At 43.4% G+C, this 25,368-nt stretch overlaps 4 protein-coding genes across 4 annotated transcripts in view; 2 read left to right on the top strand and 2 right to left on the bottom strand.

Moving 5' to 3' along the window:
• The first annotated feature begins 241 nt into the window (after positions 1-241).
• bccip (BRCA2 and CDKN1A interacting protein) lies at positions 242-3,625 on the top strand. The gene is made up of 7 exons (XM_083688248.1): positions 242-409; positions 692-766; positions 898-978; positions 1,245-1,337; positions 1,492-1,679; positions 2,470-2,638; positions 3,044-3,625. Exons 1-7 carry the CDS (start codon positions 254-256, stop codon positions 3,212-3,214), a joined length of 933 nt encoding a protein of 310 aa, XP_083544374.1. The 5' UTR covers positions 242-253; the 3' UTR covers positions 3,215-3,625.
• Positions 3,626-3,890: 265 nt separating this feature from the next.
• dhx32a (DEAH (Asp-Glu-Ala-His) box polypeptide 32a) lies at positions 3,891-13,938 on the bottom strand (the record flags this gene model as incomplete). The annotated part of the gene is made up of 11 exons (XM_083688186.1): positions 3,891-4,086; positions 4,423-4,613; positions 4,911-5,101; positions 5,220-5,360; positions 5,578-5,769; positions 8,947-9,096; positions 9,373-9,466; positions 9,611-9,853; positions 10,604-10,976; positions 11,960-12,153; positions 13,681-13,938. The coding sequence occupies 11 exons, from the start codon at positions 13,936-13,938 to the stop codon at positions 3,891-3,893; spliced, it is 2,223 nt and encodes a 740-aa protein (XP_083544312.1).
• A 676-nt stretch (positions 13,939-14,614) lies between these two features.
• Positions 14,615-20,659, top strand: fank1 (fibronectin type III and ankyrin repeat domains 1; the record flags this gene model as incomplete). The annotated part of the gene is made up of 8 exons (XM_083688185.1): positions 14,615-14,648; positions 16,255-16,336; positions 16,431-16,505; positions 19,210-19,275; positions 19,446-19,611; positions 20,044-20,187; positions 20,386-20,463; positions 20,591-20,659. 8 exons carry the CDS (start codon positions 14,615-14,617, stop codon positions 20,657-20,659), a joined length of 714 nt encoding a protein of 237 aa, XP_083544311.1.
• Positions 20,660-22,950: 2,291 nt separating this feature from the next.
• Positions 22,951-25,368, bottom strand: part of adam12a (ADAM metallopeptidase domain 12a) — a gene marked incomplete at its 5' end in the record, with an annotated part of 67,378 nt that continues 64,960 nt past the window's right edge. Inside the window, 2 exons of the mRNA XM_083688184.1 lie at positions 22,951-23,080; positions 23,253-23,434. Of these exons, the coding sequence (XP_083544310.1) occupies positions 23,002-23,080; positions 23,253-23,434 (261 nt within the window). The 3' untranslated portion in view covers positions 22,951-23,001. The remainder of the gene's footprint in view (positions 23,081-23,252; positions 23,435-25,368) is intronic.

The raw sequence follows: 25,368 nt of genomic DNA, 5'->3' as shown, positions 1-25,368 counted from the left end.
TTTTTATTTATGTTATATTCGTTTTCTGGCCACCTTTCATCAGAATGGTCTCTTCCATTCCCCTTCTTCCTGATGTATGAGAAATAGGACGACATTGTGGCTCACGCAGTTGCATTGGACCACAGCGATCATGAGCCAAGATGGCAGCTCAAGTATATCAGTTTCGCGTCTCGCTAAGCTCCTCCTATCTTTTTGCTACAACTAAACTTTAACCCTAGCCACGCCTCCGTCCCGTTGTGTACACGTGGTGTGGATGTTTGGCAGCATGGCTTCATCAGCGAAAAGACGAGCAGTAGGTTTTGGTGTAAATCCCGAGGAAAGTGAGGATAACAGCTCAGATGAGGGCTTGGAGGACGATGACGTGTCAGGAGAGGAGGACAGCGATGCATCAGAAGAGGAGATCAATGAGGTAAGTCGCCAAATAATTATGTCGCTACTTTCATGGCCTAGGTTAGCTAGGAAGCTAACTAGCTTTGGCTAAACTCAGCTGTCATCTGCTGTACCTAGCTAGCTAAAATTGCCTTGCACAAAATATGTCATTCAGCTCGCTAGCAGCTAATCATGAGCAGATGTAGCTACATTACTGTCAACGATCGTAGCTGTAGCTACGGCTAGTCAACGATCGAGCGCTGCTTTGTTTACAATGGCAAGTCTCACTATGAAATCCTCATGATATGTTCGTTTGTAACAGGAGGTCATTGTGGACTTCGAGGCCCATACCATCACACACAATGACTACAATGGGGTCAAAAAACTCCTGCAACAGGTGTGGTATACTTTCGCTTTTTTGGTGTATGTTTCTGTAATTTCTAATTATGTTTGTCCCAGCATCGTTCATGGTTTGAAATGTATGTAACCAGTGTCACTAATGCCTCTTAATGTGTTGTTTCCGTGCAGCTGTTCTTGAAGGCTCATGTAAACACGTCAGAGTTGACTGATATCCTCATTCAACAGAATCATGTTGGAAGTGTCATCAGGGTAAGATACACATTGCACAACCATACATTGTCAGACCGACGTTAACGTTATAGTGTATAGTTGATTAACTTACTTTAGACAAATGTAGTTATTTTAAGTTACACTGGATAAGAATGTCTGCTAAATTAGGTAAATGTAGTTGTGTAAATGACATTTGATTATACAACGAATATATAGGATCTCTAGACCCGCTACTAATGGAGAACATTCTTTATGAACTGCTACAGATCTTATTCAGTTGCATAATCTCTTTCACTGTGTTTCAGCAAGCCGAGGTGCCAGAGGACAGTGACAATGAGGGAGATCCAGCGGATGAAGTGTTTGGTTTCATCAGTATGCTGAATCTCACAGAGCGAAAGGTAAATAAACTTACTCTGAGCCATAAAATGACTGTTATTCAACCAATGTAATGTCGTCTATTAAGAATTTCCATACAGTACATTGACTCTTTTCCTGTGTGTGTGTGTGTGTGTGTGTGTGTGTGTGTGTGTGTGTGTGAATGGTGGTTTGCAGGGTGTCCAGTGTGTAGAGGAGGTGAAGGATATGGTCCTGGCTCAGTGTGAGAAGAGTTGCCCCCACAGTGTGACAGAGCAGCTGGAGAAGGCCCTGGAAGACACTAGCAAGTCCGTGGGGCTGCTGCTGAGTGAGCGCTTCATCAACGTGCCCCCACAGATCGCCCTGCCCCTGCACAAGCAGCTCCTGTGAGTCCCACCCCCTATCCCTCCTGTATGGCTCAGTTGGTAGAGCCTGGTGCTAGCAACTCTGAGGTTGTGGGTTCTATTCCCGCTGCAACCATATTTACAAAAAGATGTATGCACTCACTGTACTGTAAGTTGCCTTGAATAACGTTGTCTGCTAAATGGTGTATATTATCCCATCTGTACACTGCCGATGCCAGCACAGCAAGACAGGCTCTCAGATTACTGAAGCCCCAGGGATGCTTGTCTATTGTGTTCACTGTCAGCACCACTGCACTGTGGGTGTGCTTCTGTAGATGAACCCCTGTAATAACGGTGATTTAATGGATTGCTTTGCTCCCGGTTGTCTGAGCACAGCAGGCTGGTTTTACAGTACAGTGTGTGACTTGGGCCCCTCTGCCATGTGAATAAGCTGTGTATTGTTTGCTCCATTTGTTTTGTATTGAACAATGATATAAGAATCTTCTGATATGAACGACGAGGGTTGGAGAGACATTTCTTTTAAATGATGTTAGAACCATGTATCGCCATGCGGGATACGTTCTCCATGATTGTGTGTAACTAGGCAGAACTTCTGCCAGGCAATTATGTCATTATTGCTTGCCTCTGATAGGTCACCACACACCAGATGGAGAGTGTAATCTACTAAACATCAATGACACATTTTTTGCATGAGCGATCTAAGGCCTCGTCAGGTCATCATGGGATTGGAATCATAAAGCTGAGTTTCCACTCAGTAGATTAGAATAGGACCATTTTAGTGATGGCGTCTTCTGTTTATCTTTCCACCCAGAGAGGAAATGGCAGAAGCCCAGAGGACCAATAAGCCCAGTGGGAGGTGTCACTACTGTCTGATGATCAGCAAGACCTGCAAGGAACCATCCAAGAGCATCCCAGCCAGAGGAGGGCCACCGAAAGATGAGATGGTGTTTGTCAACGCCGAGGAGGAGTTCTTCTATGAGGTACAGACAGTCCGCAGCTCTAAAGAAACAACTATTCAAGCTTAGCCTGTAATATCATTGGAAATCTTAAAGCAGGCACTGCAGGAAATGGTGTATAGGGTGTGTCTGATCCAGCTCTCCCTGTGGCCATACAAACTGCTTGTCTTTCAAGTAGTAGCAGGGTTCCTACTCAGGTCTGGAAAATTAGGGGATAACATATTTACCATTTCCTAGACCTGGGAAGTTATGGAAAACACAAACAATTGATAGTCTGGAACAATATCTGATTTCAGATCTATGCCATATTTATACCAAAAGAGTTCAGAATTGAATTCAATATTTGAATGTCAGGAATTGACTGTACAATACCGCATGTATTACAAGATTGCCTGAATTGTATTTTCATTGCTTGTTCCCCCAATACAGCAAGCGACCCTGAAGTTCCACTATTCCGTCCAGGAAGAGACAGACTCGTGCTTGAGTGGGAGGTGGTCCTTTGACGACGTGCCCATGAAGCCCTTCCGTACGGTGATGCTGATCCCAGCTGACAGGATGCCCATCATCATGGACAAGCTCAAAGAATACCTCACTGTTTGAACCTCCCAATAAACCTGACTAAACGCAATACAGCTGTCTTCTTCAGATCTCTGGATTCTTTTTTAAATGGACCCTTTACTGTAGCTACAGACATGTTTTTAAAAGCTGTGAATAACGTCATGTTAATGCATTAAATACAGTACATGCCGTGTATTGTAATGGTTCCCTTTAGTCCAACGGTTTTTGAGATGCTCTATCATCTAGCAGTTTTTAGAATTTTCCTTATTTGTATTGATAAAACCAATCACAGGCAATGTCCATATTGCAAAGAAGCTGTATTTACAATTCAGATGAATATTGATGTATAAACATTTTCACATCTCATTACAAACATTAAGCATGAATCATTTCTACACAAAGAATATTGTAAATATTACAAGGTTAAACAACTGACAAAATTAAAGTTTCCAAAACCACATTGTTTTGTCAATCTTGTTGTGTTGGAAGTTCTAAGTTAATCAATCTTTGTTGAATACCCTCATACAAAATGGACATCACTGTAATATGTTGAATGACAACAAGGCAGTCTCACCACATGACTGATTAATAAAGATGTCTGAAGAAAACTGAACAAGCAGGTCACCCATTTGGCAATTCATCTAACCAAGAGTTCTCAAACATTGTCATTTACAGTGTATAAGGACAACTGTGGTAAAGTGCATCATTCTAGTGACGTTCACTGAAGTACACATCTATCATAAGACTGTACAGCTGTGCAGTCCTTGTTTGCTTCAGTGTTTATTGTCGGGGTCTTCTGTTTCTTGTTTTTACAATTTCCAGATCCAACACGATCCAGGATGTGTTGCAGTATGTCTCTGCTCTCACTAGGGGGCAGATTGCAGAAGAAGTACTGTGGGGCCATCTGAATGAACCTAGACAGAGAAAACAGAGGGACCATTCAATTCCTCTTATATACTTGACAGTTCTCAAAATGCAATTCAATCTACTTAGTCTGAAAAAAAATACCAAATCCTCTGATTGATCTCTGATCTGTTTGTTTTTTGGGTAAAGATTTGCATTGCAGGATTACCCATTTCCAATCCTAAACAAATGTGACTTTACATACATCCAGTACAATAAAAACATGTTTGTGTCTTGGAACATACAGGAAATAACACAGTTTATATGCTGTATGTGTGATCTACAGGCAGATCCCAGCCACAATTGGCACTGATAGAATTGAGACTAAAGGGTTGTAACAGACTTACACTTCAGGGGAGATTTCAGAGACAGTTCTGATGCAGTTGTTCTCAGAGAGGGTGTACTCATGGAACAGCACCCACTCGGGCAGTCCCAGCTTGTGTGCCTTGGCTCCATAACTGGAAAAAGGGTGCATTTGAGCCATGTGCTTGTGTGTCAACATGAAGTAGTTTCCTGATCCGTCCACATCTCTAGCAATCTGAAACAGGGCAAGAGGAGGAATCAGTATCGCTGCTGATAGGTGAACTACAATCAGAATTCATATCAATACACATACATCCAATGCAATAAACCACTTGTAAAATGAACTGGTATTGTCTCTCATGTGTATGGGTATTATAGGAAGTGAGACACGACTCTCCATTATAAAGAAATAAGTTTAGTATTTATCGTCCATTAAATCAGAGCTTTGAATGCCTCTCGGCCAATCACTACTTGTTCTCATTAAACCACTGTAAAATTACAATCATTTACAAGTTTCCAGTTTTCCACACACCTGCATGAAAAAGCCTGCCAGCAGAGCTCTCTTGATGTTGTGGGTGTTTGTCTTGGTTCCAAACGAGGGCTCTGAGATGGGCAGCTCAATTCTCCTTAAGATGTCCGTCAACTCTGACCTTATGGCGTCTGCCGTCTGCAGGGCACGGTGGTTTAGAAAATAGTCCTTGCACCATTTCTCAACACTGAAGTCTGGGAAAAAAACAAACAAACAATAAATACTTCATGAGGGCACAACACCAACACATTTACATAATGGTAGTGTAGGTCTACCATTAAAATGTGTTTGAACTCAGTGGATGGGACTTACATGGCTCTCTCTGGCTGTGTTTGAAGGCAGTATAGATGTTTATGAGTGTAAAGTGGTCACCCTCTGGGTGCTGGAATTTTCTGTGGCATTGTGTTGCCTCATGGGTCATGCTAACAGTCGGCTCCAGGAAGCAGCTTGGCGCTAAAACAGACAGAACCAAAGAATAATTTACAGCAAGCTACTCTCACTATATACCACCTGCCTCAGTGTCCGGGAGAAATAACACCCGTCTACAACTGCAAATGAGAGACTACCTGGTCAAACCAATGTCTGGCAGATTATAAATCCAAGTGTTAGGAATACACATGCTAGGATATGGAATAAATAAGAAAGCAGACAAAAATCATGCACTACATACCTGACAGCATCGCGGCAATGGTCACTACCTCGCTCACACAGTCAAACTCGCACGACGCTACCAGAGCCTTGGCCATCTGTGGATCCAAAGGGAACTCAGAGATGATAATCCCAATCTCAGACAGGTTTCCATCATCATCCAAGGCTGCAAGGTAATCCAGCTCCTCCAGAGCCTGCATCAGACCCTCTGGATCTGGATGGAAAATAGGAGAGGGGAAAAGACTGAGCAAAGCCCCTGTGACATGTACAGAAAGACACAGCAGTTTAGTAAATATAAGTTTTTGATTATGACCCTATAATATCTTCTCATACAATGGGCCTCATGCAGCAACATTCTTTTAATTGTCTCTTACATTGTCTCTTAATTTTCTGTCAAGAGAAAAAATAAGAGAAGTCAACTCCAGATGCACCAAACGTTCTTAACCATCCAAATCTGCTCTTGCCCACGTGTGCTGAATGATGAATCTCACCTGATCGTACATTGGAGGCGCGTGGCCGATTGTTTGTTATTAAACATATGTAACGCCCCCTAAACACTATATAAGGGCAAGTGTTGTGCCATGTGCAAATTCTCTGGCACATGCCCAAGAATTGGAGAGATGCCATCAAAAAAACGCTGTAAGAAGAAGAACTTCAGCAGTAGTGAAATCGACGTACTGTTAAATAAACTGAGACGAAGTAAACATGTGATTTTCCAGAGCGTCAGTACTGGCGTTACAGGAAAATCAAAAACCCAGCAATGGCACAACATTTGCGATGCTGTAAATGCCGTGTCAGCAGAGGGACGCACAGTAACTGAAATTAAGAAAATGGTTTGATGAAAATGGAAGCAAAAAACGCATTGCCCAAGCCAAGCGCTCCACGATGACAACTGGAGGAGGACAGGAGGAGATGGCGGTCTCGCAAGTAGACCTAAGACATTTTAGAAATAATTGGAGAGGCGGCACTGACAGGTGTCTAGTCAGACGCTCCACAGCGATGCCGCTCCAGGTGCATCAGTTTCTGAAGCCCCCGACACAGACAGTGATCCACTGCCACGCACATCAGGGACTCAAGCGGCCACCAGCGATGCATTTACAGACACATCAGTTGCTGAAGGTACATTTTGTAAGTTCATGTTGGAGATCTACTGGATAAACGCCTTAAAATAATTTTAAACATCTAACCTTTTTCTACCTGTAGTAGTCTACCGGCTTCATCACAAGTGCATCATCAAAAACTGCCTGAACGCCCTCGCCACATTTTCTCTCGGACTCAAGTTGTCTCTGATGCGGTCTTGCAAAAAGATTCTCTCAACATTACGAGATATTTCCACAACTTTAATTTAATTGATTTCTGTGTTAAATAATATAACCGAAAACCTTAAAAGGATTAATTAAACACTCCAAGTCCAAATAAAATGTGACACTGCAACCAGCTTTCCCCGGGGTGTACAGAAGCTTTCCACCAGTGGAATCAAGGCACATCCACCTGGCCTTCAGCACTCCAATTGTGCGCTCTACCACGGAGCGAGTGCGCGCGTGTCGGTGGTTGTAAGAACGCTCCTGTCTGGTCTGGGGGTTTGCAAGCGGGGTCATGAGGCATGGAGTGAGGGCATAACCTCGGTCACCTATGTTACATTTTTATAAAGTTGAGTTTTTATAAAGGTTAAGCTGGATAGTGGTTTCCATAATTACAAATCACTTTCCAATCAGCCACCCATCTCCACCAGCTCCTTGAGCTAGACGCATCTCCACTGACCTGTTCTGCAGCATGTATGTGGGTGCAGTCTTCAGCGCCAATGATATTTGGGAGTCCAGGTATAGCAAAAAAATAATTAATTAATTTTAATTTCTGTCTGTTGGTTAGCACTGTACGGAAACGATATGTACTGGGGCATGAATGATATGATAGCTTTCAGTACTCTCGGAAGCGCACGACTCAAAGAAAACTGTGAAATGCCTGACCTGTCTTCTATCCCTCTCTGAAAGGATCCTGTGGCTAAAACTCCAAGTGCGCTAAGTACTTTTCAGGTGTGGAGGCATGGGATTTAACCGGCGTCTGTTCCGCCTAAATTGAGGCTCCAGAGTTTGCACAATCTAAAAGCAGTGCTCTTGGCAATCTGAAACGGCTCAGCAGCCATTCCTCCGTCTCATCAGATAGATCTGTGCGATCTCTAAAAACGCGTTCTCTGCATAAGGCCTGGATGGTCAAAGCATCTAAGAGCAGCATGTAAGCCATTCAAAAGCTGAACGCACGCAATATTATCCAAGGGTTTTTATAGTCTTAATTGGAATCAATGGACCAATAGTATTTCTTTAGCCCACGAATTTAATAATCCAATCATTATAATTACTCTAAAACATATAATAATCAACATTTGATTATATGATATTCATGCGTTTTTTTATGTTCCTCAAATTCCTTGCGTTGGACAAACAATTTGTGGACTGTGAAAAGAAAAAACATCTTGTTATCTTGGTAAGAGTGCTCTCGACCACTCGAGAAAATGTTCTCTTACCTAAGAGAAGAGCAAAAATAAGAAAACATTGGTGAATCCCAGAAATCAATGGGTACTAACAAAATAAGAACAAATCGTGGATACGAACATAAATGAGCTTGTCTGATACAGTCAAATTGTCTGATACAGTCAAACATTCATTTATTAGTGCCTTATTCAATTAAAATCACATGCACTCAGTTGAAAGTGGAGTAGATACAGCTGTTCTGACGCATTGTGGGCATCACTTTTTTATTAAGCGACATGAACTCTACTCCTCAAAAGAGCGCCAGCTCCAGGTTCAGACAGTAATGTACTGTAGAAATATGTTACTGTACCGTTGGACACTGCACTTCCTCTTCATTGTGTAGGTGCTGGGCTAACGAGACACATTGTGTAACCACTAACGAGCTGGCCTTGTTACTCTGTCCTCTGCTCTTCCCATGCAGGGGACGGGGGACAGGGGGTGACTGAGGCTCCAGACAATGGCTACTGGCAGGCTACTGTCAGCTCCACTAAAACATGGCTGACTGGGTCCAAACAGCCCAGCACAGCTCCATCTGCACGCCCTACACACTATCCAGGCGCCAGGCCAACAAACCCTCTCCTCTGCACCAAGTCTTCTTCTACAGTACTCCTGTCCTACCAGTGGAGGCTGATGGAGGTAGAAATCGGAGGACGGGCTCATTGTAATGCGTGGAACAGAATGTTCAACAGTACTCATGTCCTACAATACCCATGTCCTACAATACCCATGTCCTCTTCTACAGTCTTACTGATTGCTATATCATATGGGGAGGTTAGTTAGCTGATATATTAAACATCTATCCAGGTGTTGTGATCTGTCAGGGCACTGCAATGTAGTGGACTGTGAAAGCCTGACAGGCTAACCTGGTCTGTTGATGAAGTCACAGTGGCCCAGGCCCGCTATCTCCATCCTCTTGAGGAAGAGCACGGTGGACGTGATGTTGGACTCCAGGATCAGAGGAGAGGTCTCAGCGGGTAGCTGTCTCTCCTCTGGGTACAAGCAAAAACATTTCCCTGGAAAAAACAGACAGAATACAAGCTCACTGAACACAAGGGTTGAATAAGTGTGACAAATAGAATGAATAACAAATAGCCTTATCTTGTGAGGTTACATCTCACATTATTGAACTACAAAATGTGTTGTACCAAGCCAACAAATCATAGGTAGCCTACAGGTATACAGTAGTCAGTAGTGGAATTTCAGTATTCAATTTGCCCCTGGACCCACCAGGATTCCCCTAGTGAATACATTTCATGTTCACCACTGGGTACAGAAAGTAGTAAACCTACCTGTTGGTCCAGTAAGCTGCTTACGGATGTCTGCTTGACATCTGCTGATGGGTTGCATCACTTCAGAGTTAGCCCTTATCCTTGGGTTGTATACCTGACAGAAAATATTTCACTACATTTTATCAACTGGACTAGCATAGTTCACATCATTTAGTCAGAACATTCATCACAGGCAGACTAACAAAGAATCATAGAATCACTTCATCATAGAATCATAGAATCATAGAATCACACTTACAAATCTTTTCTCAACGCCTGCGTCGATGACAAAGTTGATTGAGTCCACAGACCAGAACATGTCCTCTCCCTGTCGGGAAGACAGGAAGACCCTCCTACCCTTGCCCATACCCATCTCCTCAGCCAGGACAGGGAGTGTCCCAGCACCTTTCCCCAGGCACAGGGCCACTGGCACCAGCTGCCCCAGGTCAGCCCCCAGCCTGGTTCCCTCTCTCTGGAGGATACTGCAGGCATAGTCGATCTCCTGTGGGAGGGGGAACACATGATGAGAGGTGGGGAGGACAGCATCATACCCCACCCCACCCCCAACAAGACTCAAGTCCCCATCAACGTACCTATAGGACTTTTTACTTTCAATTTGTTTTCGTTGACATTAATTCACATTTCATGCATCACATTACTTGCCCCACAGAGGACATTACAGATCTTAACACCATGATGATTTATTGTACTGTTCTCCATTCAGAAGAACTCTAACAGATGAAGACAGATAATTCGGATGAAGGTGTAACCGGCGAAATGTGATCTTTCTGCACATTTTGGAGTGTTTTACCGTTGTTCCATGGACTTGGGATTTCACTTGTGCTCTAACGATACATCTGTCACAAAACCCGTCAATGAAAAAGCTGAGTTGACTTCTCTATTATCAAACCTCAGCGCTTCAAGCTCATTGTCATGCACAGAGAGGAGGACAACAGCCTTTTAAAAACACATGTTGTCATTGTCAGAGCAAGCCATCGCAGTCAGACTAGCGAAAAACTAATAAAAGCAGTCAAAACAAAACAGTGGCAGACGTGTGTCCCGGGGGAACGGAACGTTGCTTTGCCAACTGAATATTATAATCAAAGTATGCATAAAAGACAACGTTCAGCAGAATATAATTAAAAAGTGATTGACAAGTTTATGATGCTGCTGCTGCCGCCGCCCCCCCTCCCCCTCCCCCTCCCCCCACCCATCACTTGCTAACTGCATCACAGACAACACCATCTCTCACCTGAGCTGAAGCCAAAAACACAGCGATGTCCCCCTCCTCCCTGGTGCGGTGTATCTCCAGCACCAGCCTCAGTGCTGAGTAGAAGTAGTCCTTATGGCTGCTGTTGCTGTAGACCACCTCGGCAGGACGGAGGGTCTCCAGACAGATGAGCGGGACGCTGCCGTAGTGGGACAGCAGCTTGTCCGTCATGGGGGGGACGGTGAGGACCACCACCCTGAGCTCAGGCCTCTGCAGTAGGATGTCCTTCAGTAGGCCCAGCAGTATGTCTGTGGAGACGGTCCTTTCGTGGGCCTGGTCGATGACGATGGCGCCATAGTGCTCCAGCAGGGGGTCTGACATCATCTCCCTCAGGAGCATGTCATCCGTGCAGTACCTGGACCAGTAGGACAATGTTGGAGTTAATGGTGTAGATGATGTCACCACCAGTGTCTCAATACTGTTTAGAAAGCACAGCTCAGTGCACGTTTACACATTTATGAGACTGGGTAGAATACACACACTATACTGTTCCAAAAAGTAGAACGTTATCATAATTCATTAGCATAAAGGAGGCCACTACCATGGACAACTTGGACACAAAAAGAACTGGTTTAACCAAGAACATGTTATAATGGGAAACACAATATAAAGGGCTTTGTTGTATAAATATGGGTGTGGTTGTATGGGCTTAGAGTACAGTACCTTACTGGTACAGTATGTGGTGTGATTTATCTGGTGATTTGTTTGAGGAAATCGATATAAAACCTTTCTCCAGACATTGTGTCTGGCCTCATTGTTTTCTATCAGACTGCAGGCTGAGGCCACAGATATGCTAAAGAGTAGCTAAAACCCCTACACCATCATAGCTCAGCTGCAACACACACACACACACACACACACACACACACACACACACACACACACACACACACACACACACACACACAGCTTGTCTATCACCGAGACAGCTCCTCCAGAGGGGTACAGAATGTGTGGGTAGTAGCAGTGAGTGATGTGTGTGAAATCAAATGTCAGTGGATCAGAGGTACAGATAAGAGAGAAAGAGACAGAGGGTAGTAGTGTGACAGACAAACGTTTGATAGATACGAATGTTTGTTGTATTGAGTGTTGCTTGGAGTGTGGTTTGCTGTGCAAGCAAACTGCTGGTATGTGCAACCCTCACTGTATCTTCAGAAGCACATGTGTGCCACGGCCAGCCTGTGATGTGGGCGTTTTGGAATGAAGTCTTATTACACTACAGAGCTGAACCGAGCTGAGCTGAGCTGTACAGAGCTGGCCTGGTTACCACCATAACTGCTGATACTATCAACAATGGGAAAGGAAAATAGTTGTGCCAGCGCAGTATGTGATGCAGACCTGAGCACAGTGTCGGAGGAGCAGCAGGTCTCCAGAGGGATGGTGTAGCCCACTTCATGGCCGATGTTGACGTCCATCTCGTCAGCCACACGGAGGGCCAGGTCCACGGCCTGCTGTCTGTGGATCTGGGTACACACCACCATACCATGCTGGTACTGCGCCGACAGGCAGAACTCTGCACACCACTGAGGAATCTGCAACCCAGCGTAGAGCCATTCAGATCATTACCCAAGCACTATGCATTCTAGTGAACGCCATCAGGCTCAAATAGGCTATACATAATGAATCCTGCTTTTACGTAAACAAATAATTAATAGCAAGGGCATTATAAAAACACAATGCCGCATTTTGACATGCATAATCAGACGACTTGGGGACGAATACAATCAAAACACAGACGGGTGTCGATGGCAAAGCAGTGTAAACAATCAACATGACAGTCACACAGCACTGGCGACGACAGAGATCCTACGGTATTATATTCATAATGCAAAAGTGCTTAGGCAGCATGTGTCAGCTCCAGTGGATAAGGGCTTATCTGCGGGAGGTCCCCTAAGTCCCATGTTACTCGGCCAACAGCTGGACCTTTTGTGCTGCCCGGCTGTCAGGCCTGCCAAAGCGTGGCCCCGGCCTAACCCGCCACACAAGCCCCATCTGCTGAGCTGGGTGGTGCTGCTCATTCACAGCCTCACACTCCCTGCACTGTTGGCTGGGAGGCTGTGTGTTACAACGCCAAACACAAATAAAATGACATTACATTTACAGTGCTTACAGAATGCTTTAGGGTGATGGCAGTTTTAGGATTCTAGGATCGTTAAACTCTATCTGCTTCTGTGGGAAAGTGATCCCTACGGAATTGATTCACCCCGCTGCATCACATGCCTCACAATGGAGTCTGCCAAGACCAATGTCCTAAAAAAAAAAGTAGATACCAGCATACACAGTACACAACCGCTTGAATGAATGGCCATCTTTGACATGAAGCACATTTGATAAAATCATGTGAAATTAAATTAGAGGGGCTGTTCAATACACTGTTCGTAGACTGAATGGACAACTGGGTTGGGTTGGCTTGAGAATGTGGACAATAAACTGATAAGGAAAAATTACTTAGTCTATTGGGTTATGCACTGGAATTTGGTAGAAATCAAAGCCCTGATGTCTCTCAAACTAGGTCACCACACAAAGGAGGTGATTCTACAGTGTAATATTCAAAGGCCTGCTGCTTCAGGGTCTAAAAAATGGCTGATGGTAAAAGACTATCAGGTTCCCTGTAACTATTTTAGGAGTACCTCAAGAAAGGCTGACCTTACCATTCACTGGCTGGCTTTGGGTAGTTTATGACAAGATGCCTTGCAGTTGAATTTCACGTCAGAGTGAGAGTCACCTCTATTGATTCAAAAACACCCTTAGATACTATAATGCTGCTGCACTAAATATGCAAATGCAATTTGGAAATAAAAAACAAGCAGCATTGCATCGCATGAAAGGAATACTTCCAATGCAACAGTGTAAAATATGCATGCCTTGTCAGGACTTAAAATGTAATATCTAGCTCTCTCAATGTAGCAAGAGATCAGATTTCCACCTCTCTACACTAACCAATAAACATAATCATTGTTCTTTATGAATGCTTGATACATTGAGAATATCTCAAAAATGTCAGAGAATGCAGTACCATTGTAGAACCCTCTTCATAAAAAAAAATAAAAAAAACTCACTTGTGTACTTTTCCCAGTTTTTGTTGTACCAGACACAAAAACAAGTTGATTGTGGACCAAAGTGTCAACAAATTCACATCTAGCTTTCCAAACCGGTAGAGACTTTCTCTCTTTCAGTAATTTGTAGTAGCGAGAAGAAAAAGGCAATCCATCGAATTGATTCAGCTCGAGATCATCCCCAAAGCCAAATGCTTCATCTGGACAGTCTGCAGTTTCGGAGCACATCTCCTGATCTGATAAATGATTTTCCTCCGACATGACAATGATTGAAAGACTCGTCGAAAAGCCCAAAACGTCTTGGCAACAATATCATCAAAAGCATAGAGAATTGGTGATCCAAAAATGAACTCCAAAAGCACCACTGCGCGTCTCTCCTGACTCCCAGGTGTGAACTGAAATAAAAGTTTGATTTAAAAAATCCGTCCGCAACTTTTTGTTGCCAATTATAAAGAATACATTCAGTTCAATCAAACCTCAATATTTCAGATGAATTATATTATTCTTGACCCATGCAGTATGTCAGTCAGCAGAACAGAGCGCGCCGCGCACTGATGCGTTTTGGTGACTGGCTTGGTTATACACACGTGTGACGATTTGCATAGGCGCTCACACTGCTCTGGCGCACTCACGAATGTGATCACGTGACTACTAATTAATCCAATAATAATCGAATTTAAATTGAGTGACGGTCAGAAAAAGAATGACCATGCGTCCATGTACTTAACGTAGATTATCATGTCAACACAGACCAATTATGGCAGTAACTGATCCTCCTGAGGTTTAACATAGGATTCATCAAGTGAGTGTGTCTATAACGTATGTTCCTATAGCAACAATCAACTAACCATCAGTGTACAATGCTGTGCGCTGATAGTTACCCTCTACAATTAAAGGAGAGATCAGAATCGAAGCACCATCACAACTATAGATCTACATGGAATGTCGCACAGTGTCGGTGGAGAGTCAAGGTGAGTTTGTCTTCTTCTGTTATATGAGCTCAATAAGTGAAGTGGGCGTCTGACAGTGAGACCTCTCATCCCTGGTAATGTTACTTTGTTACATTACATTTATTTAACGACACACACCAACTAAAAGAGATGCTTTTAAACACATTAATATGACAGTTTTGGAGACTTTTCCACTTCAGGAATATGAAAATATGGTGTAGGCTACTTATTATAGTTATGCAATGGTCATTCAATGGTTATGGATTTAATCATATCACTAACCTAAACATTAGAGTTATATAAGAGCAGGGCTATATCCTATATGAAATACTGAACAGGTTAACTGTCTATTTATAGGATCATTGATTGAGTGGTGTGGTCTCAAATGTCAAGAGGGATATTCAGCTTACTACACTGAACAATGTCATTGTAATCATGACACCATCTTCAATGAGTGTGCAGGGGTTTCAATTGCATCATATCATAGAACTGCTTCTCAGAGTCTCAATCCACTGTGTGGAGATGATGTATCTAATTTGGCCATCTCATCAGACACAGGAACCTTGCCATTTGCTATGGTTTTGTAATCCATGCAGGTGTGATAGAAAGCCAAGAACCAAAACAAAATGTTCCATCAAGTATAATGTTCCAAAAGATCTAAATGGCAAAACAATGCTTTGTGTCTGATGAAACGAATATGTTTTTAGAGGTTAAAAGCAAAGGATCATACATTCGGAGCCTCATTCAATTGTTTAATTTATAACTTAGTTTTAGCTGAAGAATAGACTTGAGAAAAATGGTACCTGTAGTCTTTCTACATGCACATGAACTGTTCCACGGTTCAGTTATACTCAGTATTTAGATTAATTACCACAGAACAGAACTGGACATGAAAAAGTACAAAAGAGAGACAAAAAAAATAGTTGCTTCCTCCTACATTATCCTTGTGGTTTGTGTACCCTCCTGAGCCCCCTTGTGGTCAAAAGACTGTAGTCAAACCACATGTGTCTTTTCCAGTCCATGTACTTCAACTTATATATTATATGTTCATCTAGACCCTCCCAACAACACCTCCATGTCAGAGACCCTGATGGTAGGGAGGGTAAATCACCACAGTATTGACCTGAGCTGGGCTAGTGTGGAGAGAAAACCTCGTCTAGGACCCCCTGAGGCATGGACCCTGTACTCTCTGGAGCAGGAAGGTCCCAGAAAGCACACATTTGGTACCATCTATGTGTAAGTAGCAGCTGAATTCAGCATTAATTATATCAATATTGTAGTCTAATTAACAAAATGAAGGAGAAGAGTTCCATACATAGTTGATATTGTTTTCTTCTTATCTAGCGGATATGGTACAGAATTCACTGTTGAAGACCTTGAGCCAAGCTCCACTTATAAATTCAGACTGAGAACTAGCCTTTCTTCAATGGAATCCTTTTACAGCCAAGTGATATCTGTGTCTACTGCACGTAGGTATCCCTGGTAACATAAGTCAATGATGCATAAAAACAACAAAAGAGTAATAGAATACAGGCATGTGCACTCAGTTTGTATCCAGTTGATCATTTTTTCTCTTAGAGGCAGTCACTGAGTGATACAGTGCTGTGTTTGGATTCCTTCTCTTCAGGGGAACCAATCAATGGGAAGAACCTACATCAGGCTGTCCTTATGAATGATGAAGAGGTTCTGACTAAAGTACTACAATCTAAGTGAGCATGTCTACCTGTGGACTGTACTAAACAAGTCTCTCAATGACAGGTTTGTTAAAAGTAAGGAAATGTGTTTGCTCCTCTTTTAATGAAGGACTGTGGATGTCAATGTCCCAGACAGACTGGGCTTCACTCCTCTGATGGTGGCCACTATGAAAGGATTCTCCAGGTATTTACTGCATGACTTGGTTCCTTCTCTCATAGTTTGGCTCCTTTCCTTTGTATCTAAGCATATAGGGTTATTTGTTTAGAACACTACCAACTAGGGCACAATATATCATATGACTATTGATACCGAATTATGCACACGGGCAATATCCACATCACAAGAGGCTGTAATATTGGCCTTTCTTTGACACTCACTCAATGAAACAGAAACTCATGGACACAGTACATTATATAATAAAAACAACATAGTCAGTAATAATCTTAAATCTTATTTATTTAACATTCATAGATTACCTATATATTATTATAGTACTTACGTATACTTGTACTTATACTTAAACTGTTTCTAAAACATCAAAATATACTTATCTTAAAATCTTAAACTATGTTTCTCCTACACAAATATAATTAATTCTTAAGATAAACAGGATGCTTTAAGTCCCCATGTTCTAATTTTGTCTGGGACCAGGCTTGAGATCTGCTCTCATTTCCTGGCTCTCTTGTGGTCTGGGTGGACCACTGGTTCGTCTCCACTCTCTCTGTCTCTCTTGTCTTGGTTGGGCTGAGCACTGCAGCTGACCCTTGGTTTCTTGGAGGGACCCTGGCTGGGGCCAGGCTGAGGGCTGGGGCTCCGACCCTGTCCTCCATAGTCCCCCCATCCTCTCTTTCTGGAGGAATCCTCGACAGAAGAGGAGGGTAGTGAGGCCTCTGCAAGATGGGAGGAATCCACCACCAGGCATCCAGGGCTCTCCACTCTAGGTGCATTGCTAGGAGTCAAGCCCCAATCTGGGAATAAAGATAGAACTTCCTACTAAAACTAAGTGCCAAACATTAAATGACCTTCAAAGATGAGCAGATAGACACAGGTAGACCTCTTACCTGAGGGGTGGTCTGTGTCAGAGTCACTTTGGGGCTTTTCCTCACTAGCAATGGGAGAGTGGAGGTCAGAGAGAGCAAGGCTGGACTGGATGGACTGGATGGGCGTAAATCCAGAGGAGTGGGCACTAGCAGGGGGACTCAAGGCCCTGTGCTCTGGAAACTCCCAGGGACTGACCAGGAGCTCAGGGCTCCCTTCTCTAGATTCAGCTAGAGACATGTCCTCAGCTGAGGATCATAAATTCAGCATTATAAATAGCATTATAAAAAAAAACATTCAAGCATTATAAATTCACATCCTAACAATTTACCGGATATGAGAGCAATATTACAAATTCAAGGTTTTTAAACATCAGACAAAAAGTCCCCTTACCTGAGGAGTAGCCAGAGTCCATGTCACTCTGGAACAGCTCCTCGTCACTGGTAATGGGGGAGTAGAGCTCAGAGAGATGAATCCCAGTCTGGCAGGACTGGATGGGGGTGGCTAGAGCTGGAACTGGACTACAGCAGCGGGGACTACAAGGTGGACTGTTTGCAGGAGACTCCCAGGGACTGAATAGAGGGCCAGGGCTTCGTAATCTAGATCTGACGAAGTCTGTGGATGAAACAGGACAGGGGGTTAGATTCCTACCAGAGAAGTGGTCGATGTCAGAATCGCTTTCCAGCTCCTCTGAACTAACGGATGAGAAGAGATCTGAGAGAGAAAGTTCAGAGAGCCGGGATTGAAGGAGAGTGATCTCAGATTGGTCTCTTTGGCTCCTTACAGGGCTCCCTACTCTCTGCCCAGCAGGAGAGAAGCCCCAATCTGTGGACCAATCATGACATTTCGATGGTCAAAATGTATGAATTACTTGCTGAAACAAACAAAACCAAATAACAAAGATTAGTAAATAAAGCAGAAAATAAGGCTTTTACCTGACAAGTGGTCGCTGTCAGAGTCAGTTTGGGGTTCCTCCTCACTGGTAATAGGGGAGTAGAGACCTGAAAGAGCAGTCTGAGACCTGTAGAAGTGGAAGGCTTTGGAATTCATAGTATCACACGATTGCTTTCAGCAAGGTTTGTGTTCTGAATGTAGCTTTGATGAAAAGAACACAATAGTATGTTGTTGGTTCTGTTACCCGGGAAATACAGAAAAAGAATCATAGATTTTGATTATGACATCATTGATGTTTGTTTTCAAAAACTTAAATGATGCTGCTTGTGTTATGAAATATTGTTTTAGCAACCACTCATTCCATCGTCATGATGACCATGCAACGCGAAGAATGTATGATGTCATAATTAAGATTTTTGAGGTAGCGGAATTTCAATCCCCTGTGTACTGCAGATTATATTTTGTATGACTTAAAGTGCATCCTTTAAAAAAAATATGTATTAGTAGTTGTCCATACTCCTCTCTTATAAAAACAAACAAACATTGTATTAGCAGACATTACGTGGAAAGCATATTCATTTAAATATGTAAAATGTGTGTGTGGAGTACAGCTGCACAACTATCGATGTTGCAATATGAACATGTGCAATATACATATTACAAGAGGCTTTGACATTCACTCAATAAAAGAAAAGCTCATGGACACTGTACAGAACTTCAAATTAGATTGGTTATTGTATTCAGATACTGTTCTTACCTTTGACACTTGTTTTCAACCATTTCCAGTGGAAATAAGAAGTGCTCACCCAAGTGTTTGGTATACCGCAACTCAATATCCCCATATGATATTTTGTTCATATCCTACAGGTCTACTACCAACACAATTATCAAGACACTTCCTGTTCAGTGACTGGATTTGCAATGAATTGATTTCCATCCGTGTTTCTTGTTAAAGCTTAGTCCACACATTGGTACGTCACGACGCGGACGTGAACATGAAGAACAGTAGTGGAAAAGACAGGTGAGATTTCCTTCCTTGTGTGAAAACAAAACAGCCAAGCTATTGTGGTAGTATAACGTCATCAGCTACACAGTGTAATTCACTGAATCAACGGTTGTAGTCTGTGGAGGAAGAAAACTAGATCCAGCCCCCCCGTGTTTGCACTCAGTCTGTGTTTGTGTGTGTGGCAGCCTGATGCTGGCCTGTTTCTGCGGCCACCTGGACATCGTGAAGTACCTGAGAGAGTGTGGGGCCGTGTGGAGCTCCCAGGACAGGTCAGGCTGCACGGCCCTACACTGGGCTGTTGATGGAGGTCACCTACCTGTCATCCAGCACATGATAGAGGACAGCTGCGAGGTAAAGGTTACTTTTGGTCCTCCTCATCCTACAACACCGGGAGAGGCTGGTGGAGGTAGAAATCGGTGGACGAGCTCATTGTAATGCACAAAATGGAATGAGAAATGGTAGCTGTTTGATCCCATTCCGTATTCCATTCCATGCATTACAATGAGCCTGTTCCTCCAATTTCTACCTCCACCAGCCACCCTTGCTCAACACGGTCCTGAAGGCCATCATCAACATACTCGTCTCGCAGGGATAGACCGCGTGCCTCCAAATATTACAAGTAAAGTCTGAGACACGAGATTATGAAAATATTGAACAGATGCTATTATGGGCAACAGGCTTGGTTGAAAGGTTCAGCTTGAGTTCTGGGTCTCAGTTGGAGCTACCTCTCTGGTGGAACAGACTCTTTATTATGCAACGTGTGTGGTGTTCCCTGTCCTCCAGGTGGCTGTGAGGGACAGCGTCTCTGGCTGGACGCCCCTCATGAGGGTATCGGTGGTCAGTGGGGACGCTACTGTGGCCTGCCTCCTCATCAGGGCTGGGGCAGACGTCAACGTCAGGGACAAAGACGGGAAGACACCACTAATGGTACCTGAATAGACATGCATAGCAGTGGAGGATGGTGGAGGTAGAAATTGGAGGACGGGCTCATTGTTATGCATGGAATGTAATTGAGAATGGTATCAAACACTCCACCAGCCTCCCTTGATGTATAGTGCATGCATTTGTGCTTTGGCAGATTTCATTAGAGTCATGAACAGTCACCAAGAGCTGTCTAACTTTCAGATTGCTGTCCTGAATAATCATGAAGACCTGGTCAAACTGCTCTTAGAGAATGGAGCAGATCATCATGTTAGAAATGAGGTAGTGTTATGTACTGTACATAGACTTGTTTGTTCAGCAACCTGTCAATCAAAGACCTATAAATCACATTTACATATTGGGCAGTTGAAATATTGATAACTTTGATATTGTATTGTTCTCTTTCCAGTTTGGATCAGGGGTTGCAGAAATGGCTAAAGCTTTTGGAAGAAAGGTAAGGTTTATAAAAATGTTCTAAAGGTTTGAGCTGGTTGAAATGATGGACATTTCTCATAATTACTCATGTATTTCTGTTTCACAGAGCATCATTCATTTGTTGGATAGAAGAGAAGAGAAGCCAGTAGAAGTCAATGGACAATATATTTTAGATAAATGCCTCTAGCTTATAGTAACACACATTTTATAGGAGAGAAAAATAACAAGACCACTTTAGTGTTTGATAAACATTTTTACTAATACTGCTCAAGTGTTCAAAACCTTGTGTATGGACATTGACACCTAAAGTGTATTTTAATTTATTTTTTACATTTGATGTATCAAATAAGCATCATAGTACAAAAAGCGCTCTTCATGACAACGTGTTCACCTGTAACACAATCAACAAGCAACATTCAAATAGAACATACTTTTACGACAGAGGACAATGATACTGGTGTAACTACGAATACATGGAAACATGGCTGACAAATAGCAAAGTAAACAAAGTAAACAAGTGCACCATGAATAGGACGTTATCCAAAAATAACTGATTATGCAATAATACATTTCTGCCCTTCAAAGATGGCATAACAAAAAATATCTGCTTTTGATCTAGATATTTGTGAACAAAATGTATGTGCTTAAAGGAAACATTGCGCTGTATGAATGAAAACAATAATGTCAAAAGTCAACACTGTAAAAATGTAAATGTAAATAAAAAGAATGCATCACCTTCAGTCTTGTGAATCTACAGTGTGGTATTCTGTATGACATAAAGACAGGATTATTCGTCTGGACAGATAACCGTAAGACACTGTGTAATAACTGTAAAAGCAACTACTCATTACCGTAATGGCAAATAAAAAACTGCTGTGCACACCACTAACATCGGCCCAGAGTCAAGTGTTGGAGGATTTCTGGCTCGGTGGCGATACACAATCTCAGTAAGTAAACAACCACTAAAACCTTGTTTCATGAGCAGTAGCTCACAAATGACTTCCTTGGCAAGTGAATCTGAAGTGAAAGTGAGGTGAATTTCCCCCTCTGAGATGTTCTGTTTTGCATAACTGTGTTGATTCAGCCGTATTCGTCCTTAATTCTTTGTTTGCCTCTGAGCCAGGAACTGCTGTCTGCAGATGTGCCTGAATAAAAAATGGATGGAGTTGTATGGGGTCTACTGGATACACTATTGGGTTAGCCAGTAAGGTTGTTGTGAGTGTTTCTCTGCTTCAGAGCTTTTCAAAGGACCACCATTGCGTGCAGGCACAGAGGGCGGGATCTCTACAGTAGGGCGTACCTGCCCTTTCCCAGAATGCTGTCTCAGTGTAGCGCCTCCTTGGTGGAGAACTGTTTCATGGGCCAACCCCCCTCTTCCCTTGACAACTGGGCAGCCTCTTGGCCCTTCTCTGTGTACAATGAAATATGACCAAGTGCTGACATTTCTTTCACTGGTCACTCTGCCCTGAACATAAGACTGGATTGAAGAGCAACACTAATTCCACTCTGAAGGCTTAACAGACTCTGCTCCCTCATTTGCCAGTAATTACACTGCTTACCAGAAGTATAATCATTGTGTTTACAATCACATGGCTGGACCACTGTATTTCCATGGCAGAGCTTGCCTGAGCTTGCTCTCCCTGGCTTTTTTTCAATTGTTGCCAAGCTGGCTGGAGACTTTTTTCAGAAGAGCATGGCCTCTTTACAAAAACTGTCTCCATCCATCAAGTCTATGGGGCCATGAATTAACTGGAACTGTTCAAGGGCCTAACAACCAGAGAGAGTGTTATTGTCGTAAAAAAAGGCCTTCGTTCTGTGAAACAGCAGTCAGCTGGGTGGTTGTACAGAGTAAGACCAGTAGAGGCTTGTACCATGCGGTGCTTCCTATGAGCCTTCTGTTACAACAGTAAAAACATCTCCAATGTTCACAGTTCCCTTCAATATAAACCCAGTTCACTGAACTATGTGCTTTACAATTTCACAGATCTCCAAACTTTGCTTTTTGTTTTTCTCTTTCCTTTTTTCTCTCCCGCTGTCAATACAAACAGGCTCAAATTTGCCGATGAGGAAAATTAAAAAAAACAAAAAAAACACATCAGGACCCAAAAAAAAAGAAATAACAATAACAAAAAGAAAATCCCAAATGCTACCATTCATTAAAAGTGTCTGTCACAGTGCACTGTGTGGTAATAAATACAGAACATAAATACTTTACATGTACCTGAGCTCAGACCCATAGCACCATTCTGAGACGGAGCACCAAGGGGGACCCGCCATTTGTCGCCCTTATTCAAAACTCAGACACCACGTCTTAAGCTTTTGAGAGTTTTTTTCATAGTGCAAATGAAATGTCTTATCGCAAGGACGTCCCTTCAAATCCAGCTTTCAGCTGATGTACTTTGCATTGCCAATCATACGAGGCTTTGGTAGTGTGGGGGGCTGCTTGGGATTGAGATGGCCAGGTCTGTCAGGGGGGGGAAAAAAAGGACAGAATGCAATTACACTTCAAATGTCAAGGACTTGTTTGTCGGTGGAAGGTTACAAAGCTTCATTTTCACATTATTGCATTGATCAATTGACATAATGAATGGATTTGAGGAAATTCAGTTATTTTCTGGAGTTGGGTGTAGACTCACCTGGCTGTGTGCGGCACAGGGCGTAAGGGTCTGGGGATTCCAGGGGTGAACACAGGGATAGAGACAGGGACAGGGACAGGGACAAGGCCACAGGCAGCTGAGGGTCTGCGCACCACACGAGTGCTCCTTCCCAGGGGGTCCGCAGGCAGTGGCTTCTGGGGTGGACTAGGCTTTTCCAACTCCTATGAGTGACAGGCAGACACAGCCACTAAGACTTACTAATATGTAATACACCAATTAAACACATTGTACAGACAGGAAATATATATCATATATATATATATGTATATATATATAATATACAAAATCATCATGAACCACTTAATTGGAACTGAAACCAGTTGAAACCACTGACAGTGACACACTATGACCACCAGGGGGCGGTAAAAGTCAGCCAATGAATGAAAGTCTATTTTTTAGCTCAGCTTGCCTTGTTGTATCCCCATCCCTCAGTCGCCATGGCAGCCCTCCCCAGAAGGCATGTGATGAAGAGCCGTCATGTGTTCCTAATTTAGCCGGGGAGGATGATGAGGTCATGATGAACGCCTGCTACCTACAACACATCTGGTCCCCATTGACTTCTAACTCCGATTGGAGAGGAGCCTTCTCAAACATCTCATGCAGGGAAAGGAGCCAGACAGCAAAGCCTCAGAGTTGGGTGGCGAATGGGACTCACTAATCGAAATATCATTTCACAGTTTTCAGATGGTGTGAGAGTTTTCTTTTCAAGTTTCTTTTCAAGACTCCCTTTGAGAGTCTTCACTTTGCCATCCATCAAGTGATTGCGGAGTGGTTATGTGTCCCCTTTGCACCCAGCAAGCCAAGAGCCGCAAGAGAACCCCTCACTACAAAGGTCCATTCTCTTGAACAACAGCGTCTAATACAGAACATTCGCAGCCACTTTCGTCAGACGAGAAGGGGAGATTTGAACTTGTTCCAAAATGTAGGCAACAGTATCAAATGGTAGATAAATTGAATTCAGGCAAATAAAAAGTTCATGTATGACTGTGTCCATGATAGAGGATCATAAAACTTTGAACTGTGACTCCAACGATATCTGAAAGGCACTGTTTCTAGTCAGAGTGATTGATCCTACTGCGAACAGACAGCCCAGGTCTCGCTATTTTGACGACTCCTCTGGGCAGAGGCAGCGGCAGCAGCCGGGTGTACCACCCTGGCCATGCCAAACAGCTGCTACACGATAGGATTGGCAGTTGGACCAGGACAACAGGGCTTGCTGACACCCAATCGCATTTTATTAAAGAGCGACAGCTGAGAAGGAAGGGAAGGCCACGTTTCCGAACCCCTGATACACTGTGAGGAGCTATTCTCTCACGTTCTCTCGAAGGAAACCCTCAAGTTGAATCTTAACGGCCATTTTGGAACTGGAACCTCATTGGAATTGAATTCAATACGAGTCAAGGAATGACAGTGAAATTGTTGAGTGTTTTTCGAGAACTAACGTATTCAAAATGTGACAGCGACGACTCAACTCAATTCACCTCAGGTTTATTCTCGTACTGTTCGCCTCGCCGTGCCCTCTGACTCCTCCCTGCACGCTGTCATTATTTTCATTAGTGCTTAATAGCGTCGTGTTATAAAATACTCCAGGAGACCTCGTCTCTGACCCCTGGTAATCTGAACACAGGCAGAATCTCATTACCTCTTTAACACACTCCTAATTAGCCTGATCTTGTGCGCCGTCGTGTTGACCCGAGCCCCACCACGATGTCACGTCCCCGTCCCCAGGGGTGGACATAAGAGCCCTGACACAGTGAGCTTGATGTTCAGGGGCTTGAGTGATGCTCAGTCAGTCCTCTCCCAGCTGGCATCTAAAGGAAAGCCGCGTCTCTCTCTCTCTCTCTCTCTGTCTTTCAAGCTGTCTCTTTCTTCCTCTCTCTCTGTCTCGCGCCTTCATCTATCTTTATCTCTCTTTCTTTCATCCCATCCCATCCCCTCCCCTCCCGCCCCTCTCTCTCTCTATCACTGTCTCTGTCCATCTCTCTATTACTGTCTCTCTATCACTGTCTCTCTCTCTCTCTCTCTCTTTCTCTCTCTCTCTCTCTCTCTCTCTCTCTCTCTCTCTCCCTCTCTCTCTCTCTCTCTCTCCCTCTCC

This window comes from Argentina silus, assembly GCF_951799395.1.
Source record: "Argentina silus genome assembly, chromosome: 16".
Classification (NCBI taxonomy): Eukaryota; Metazoa; Chordata; class Actinopteri; order Argentiniformes; family Argentinidae; genus Argentina; species Argentina silus.
The sequence above is the reverse complement of the archived record's forward strand: the minus strand, read 5'-3'. Positions and strand labels throughout refer to the sequence as shown.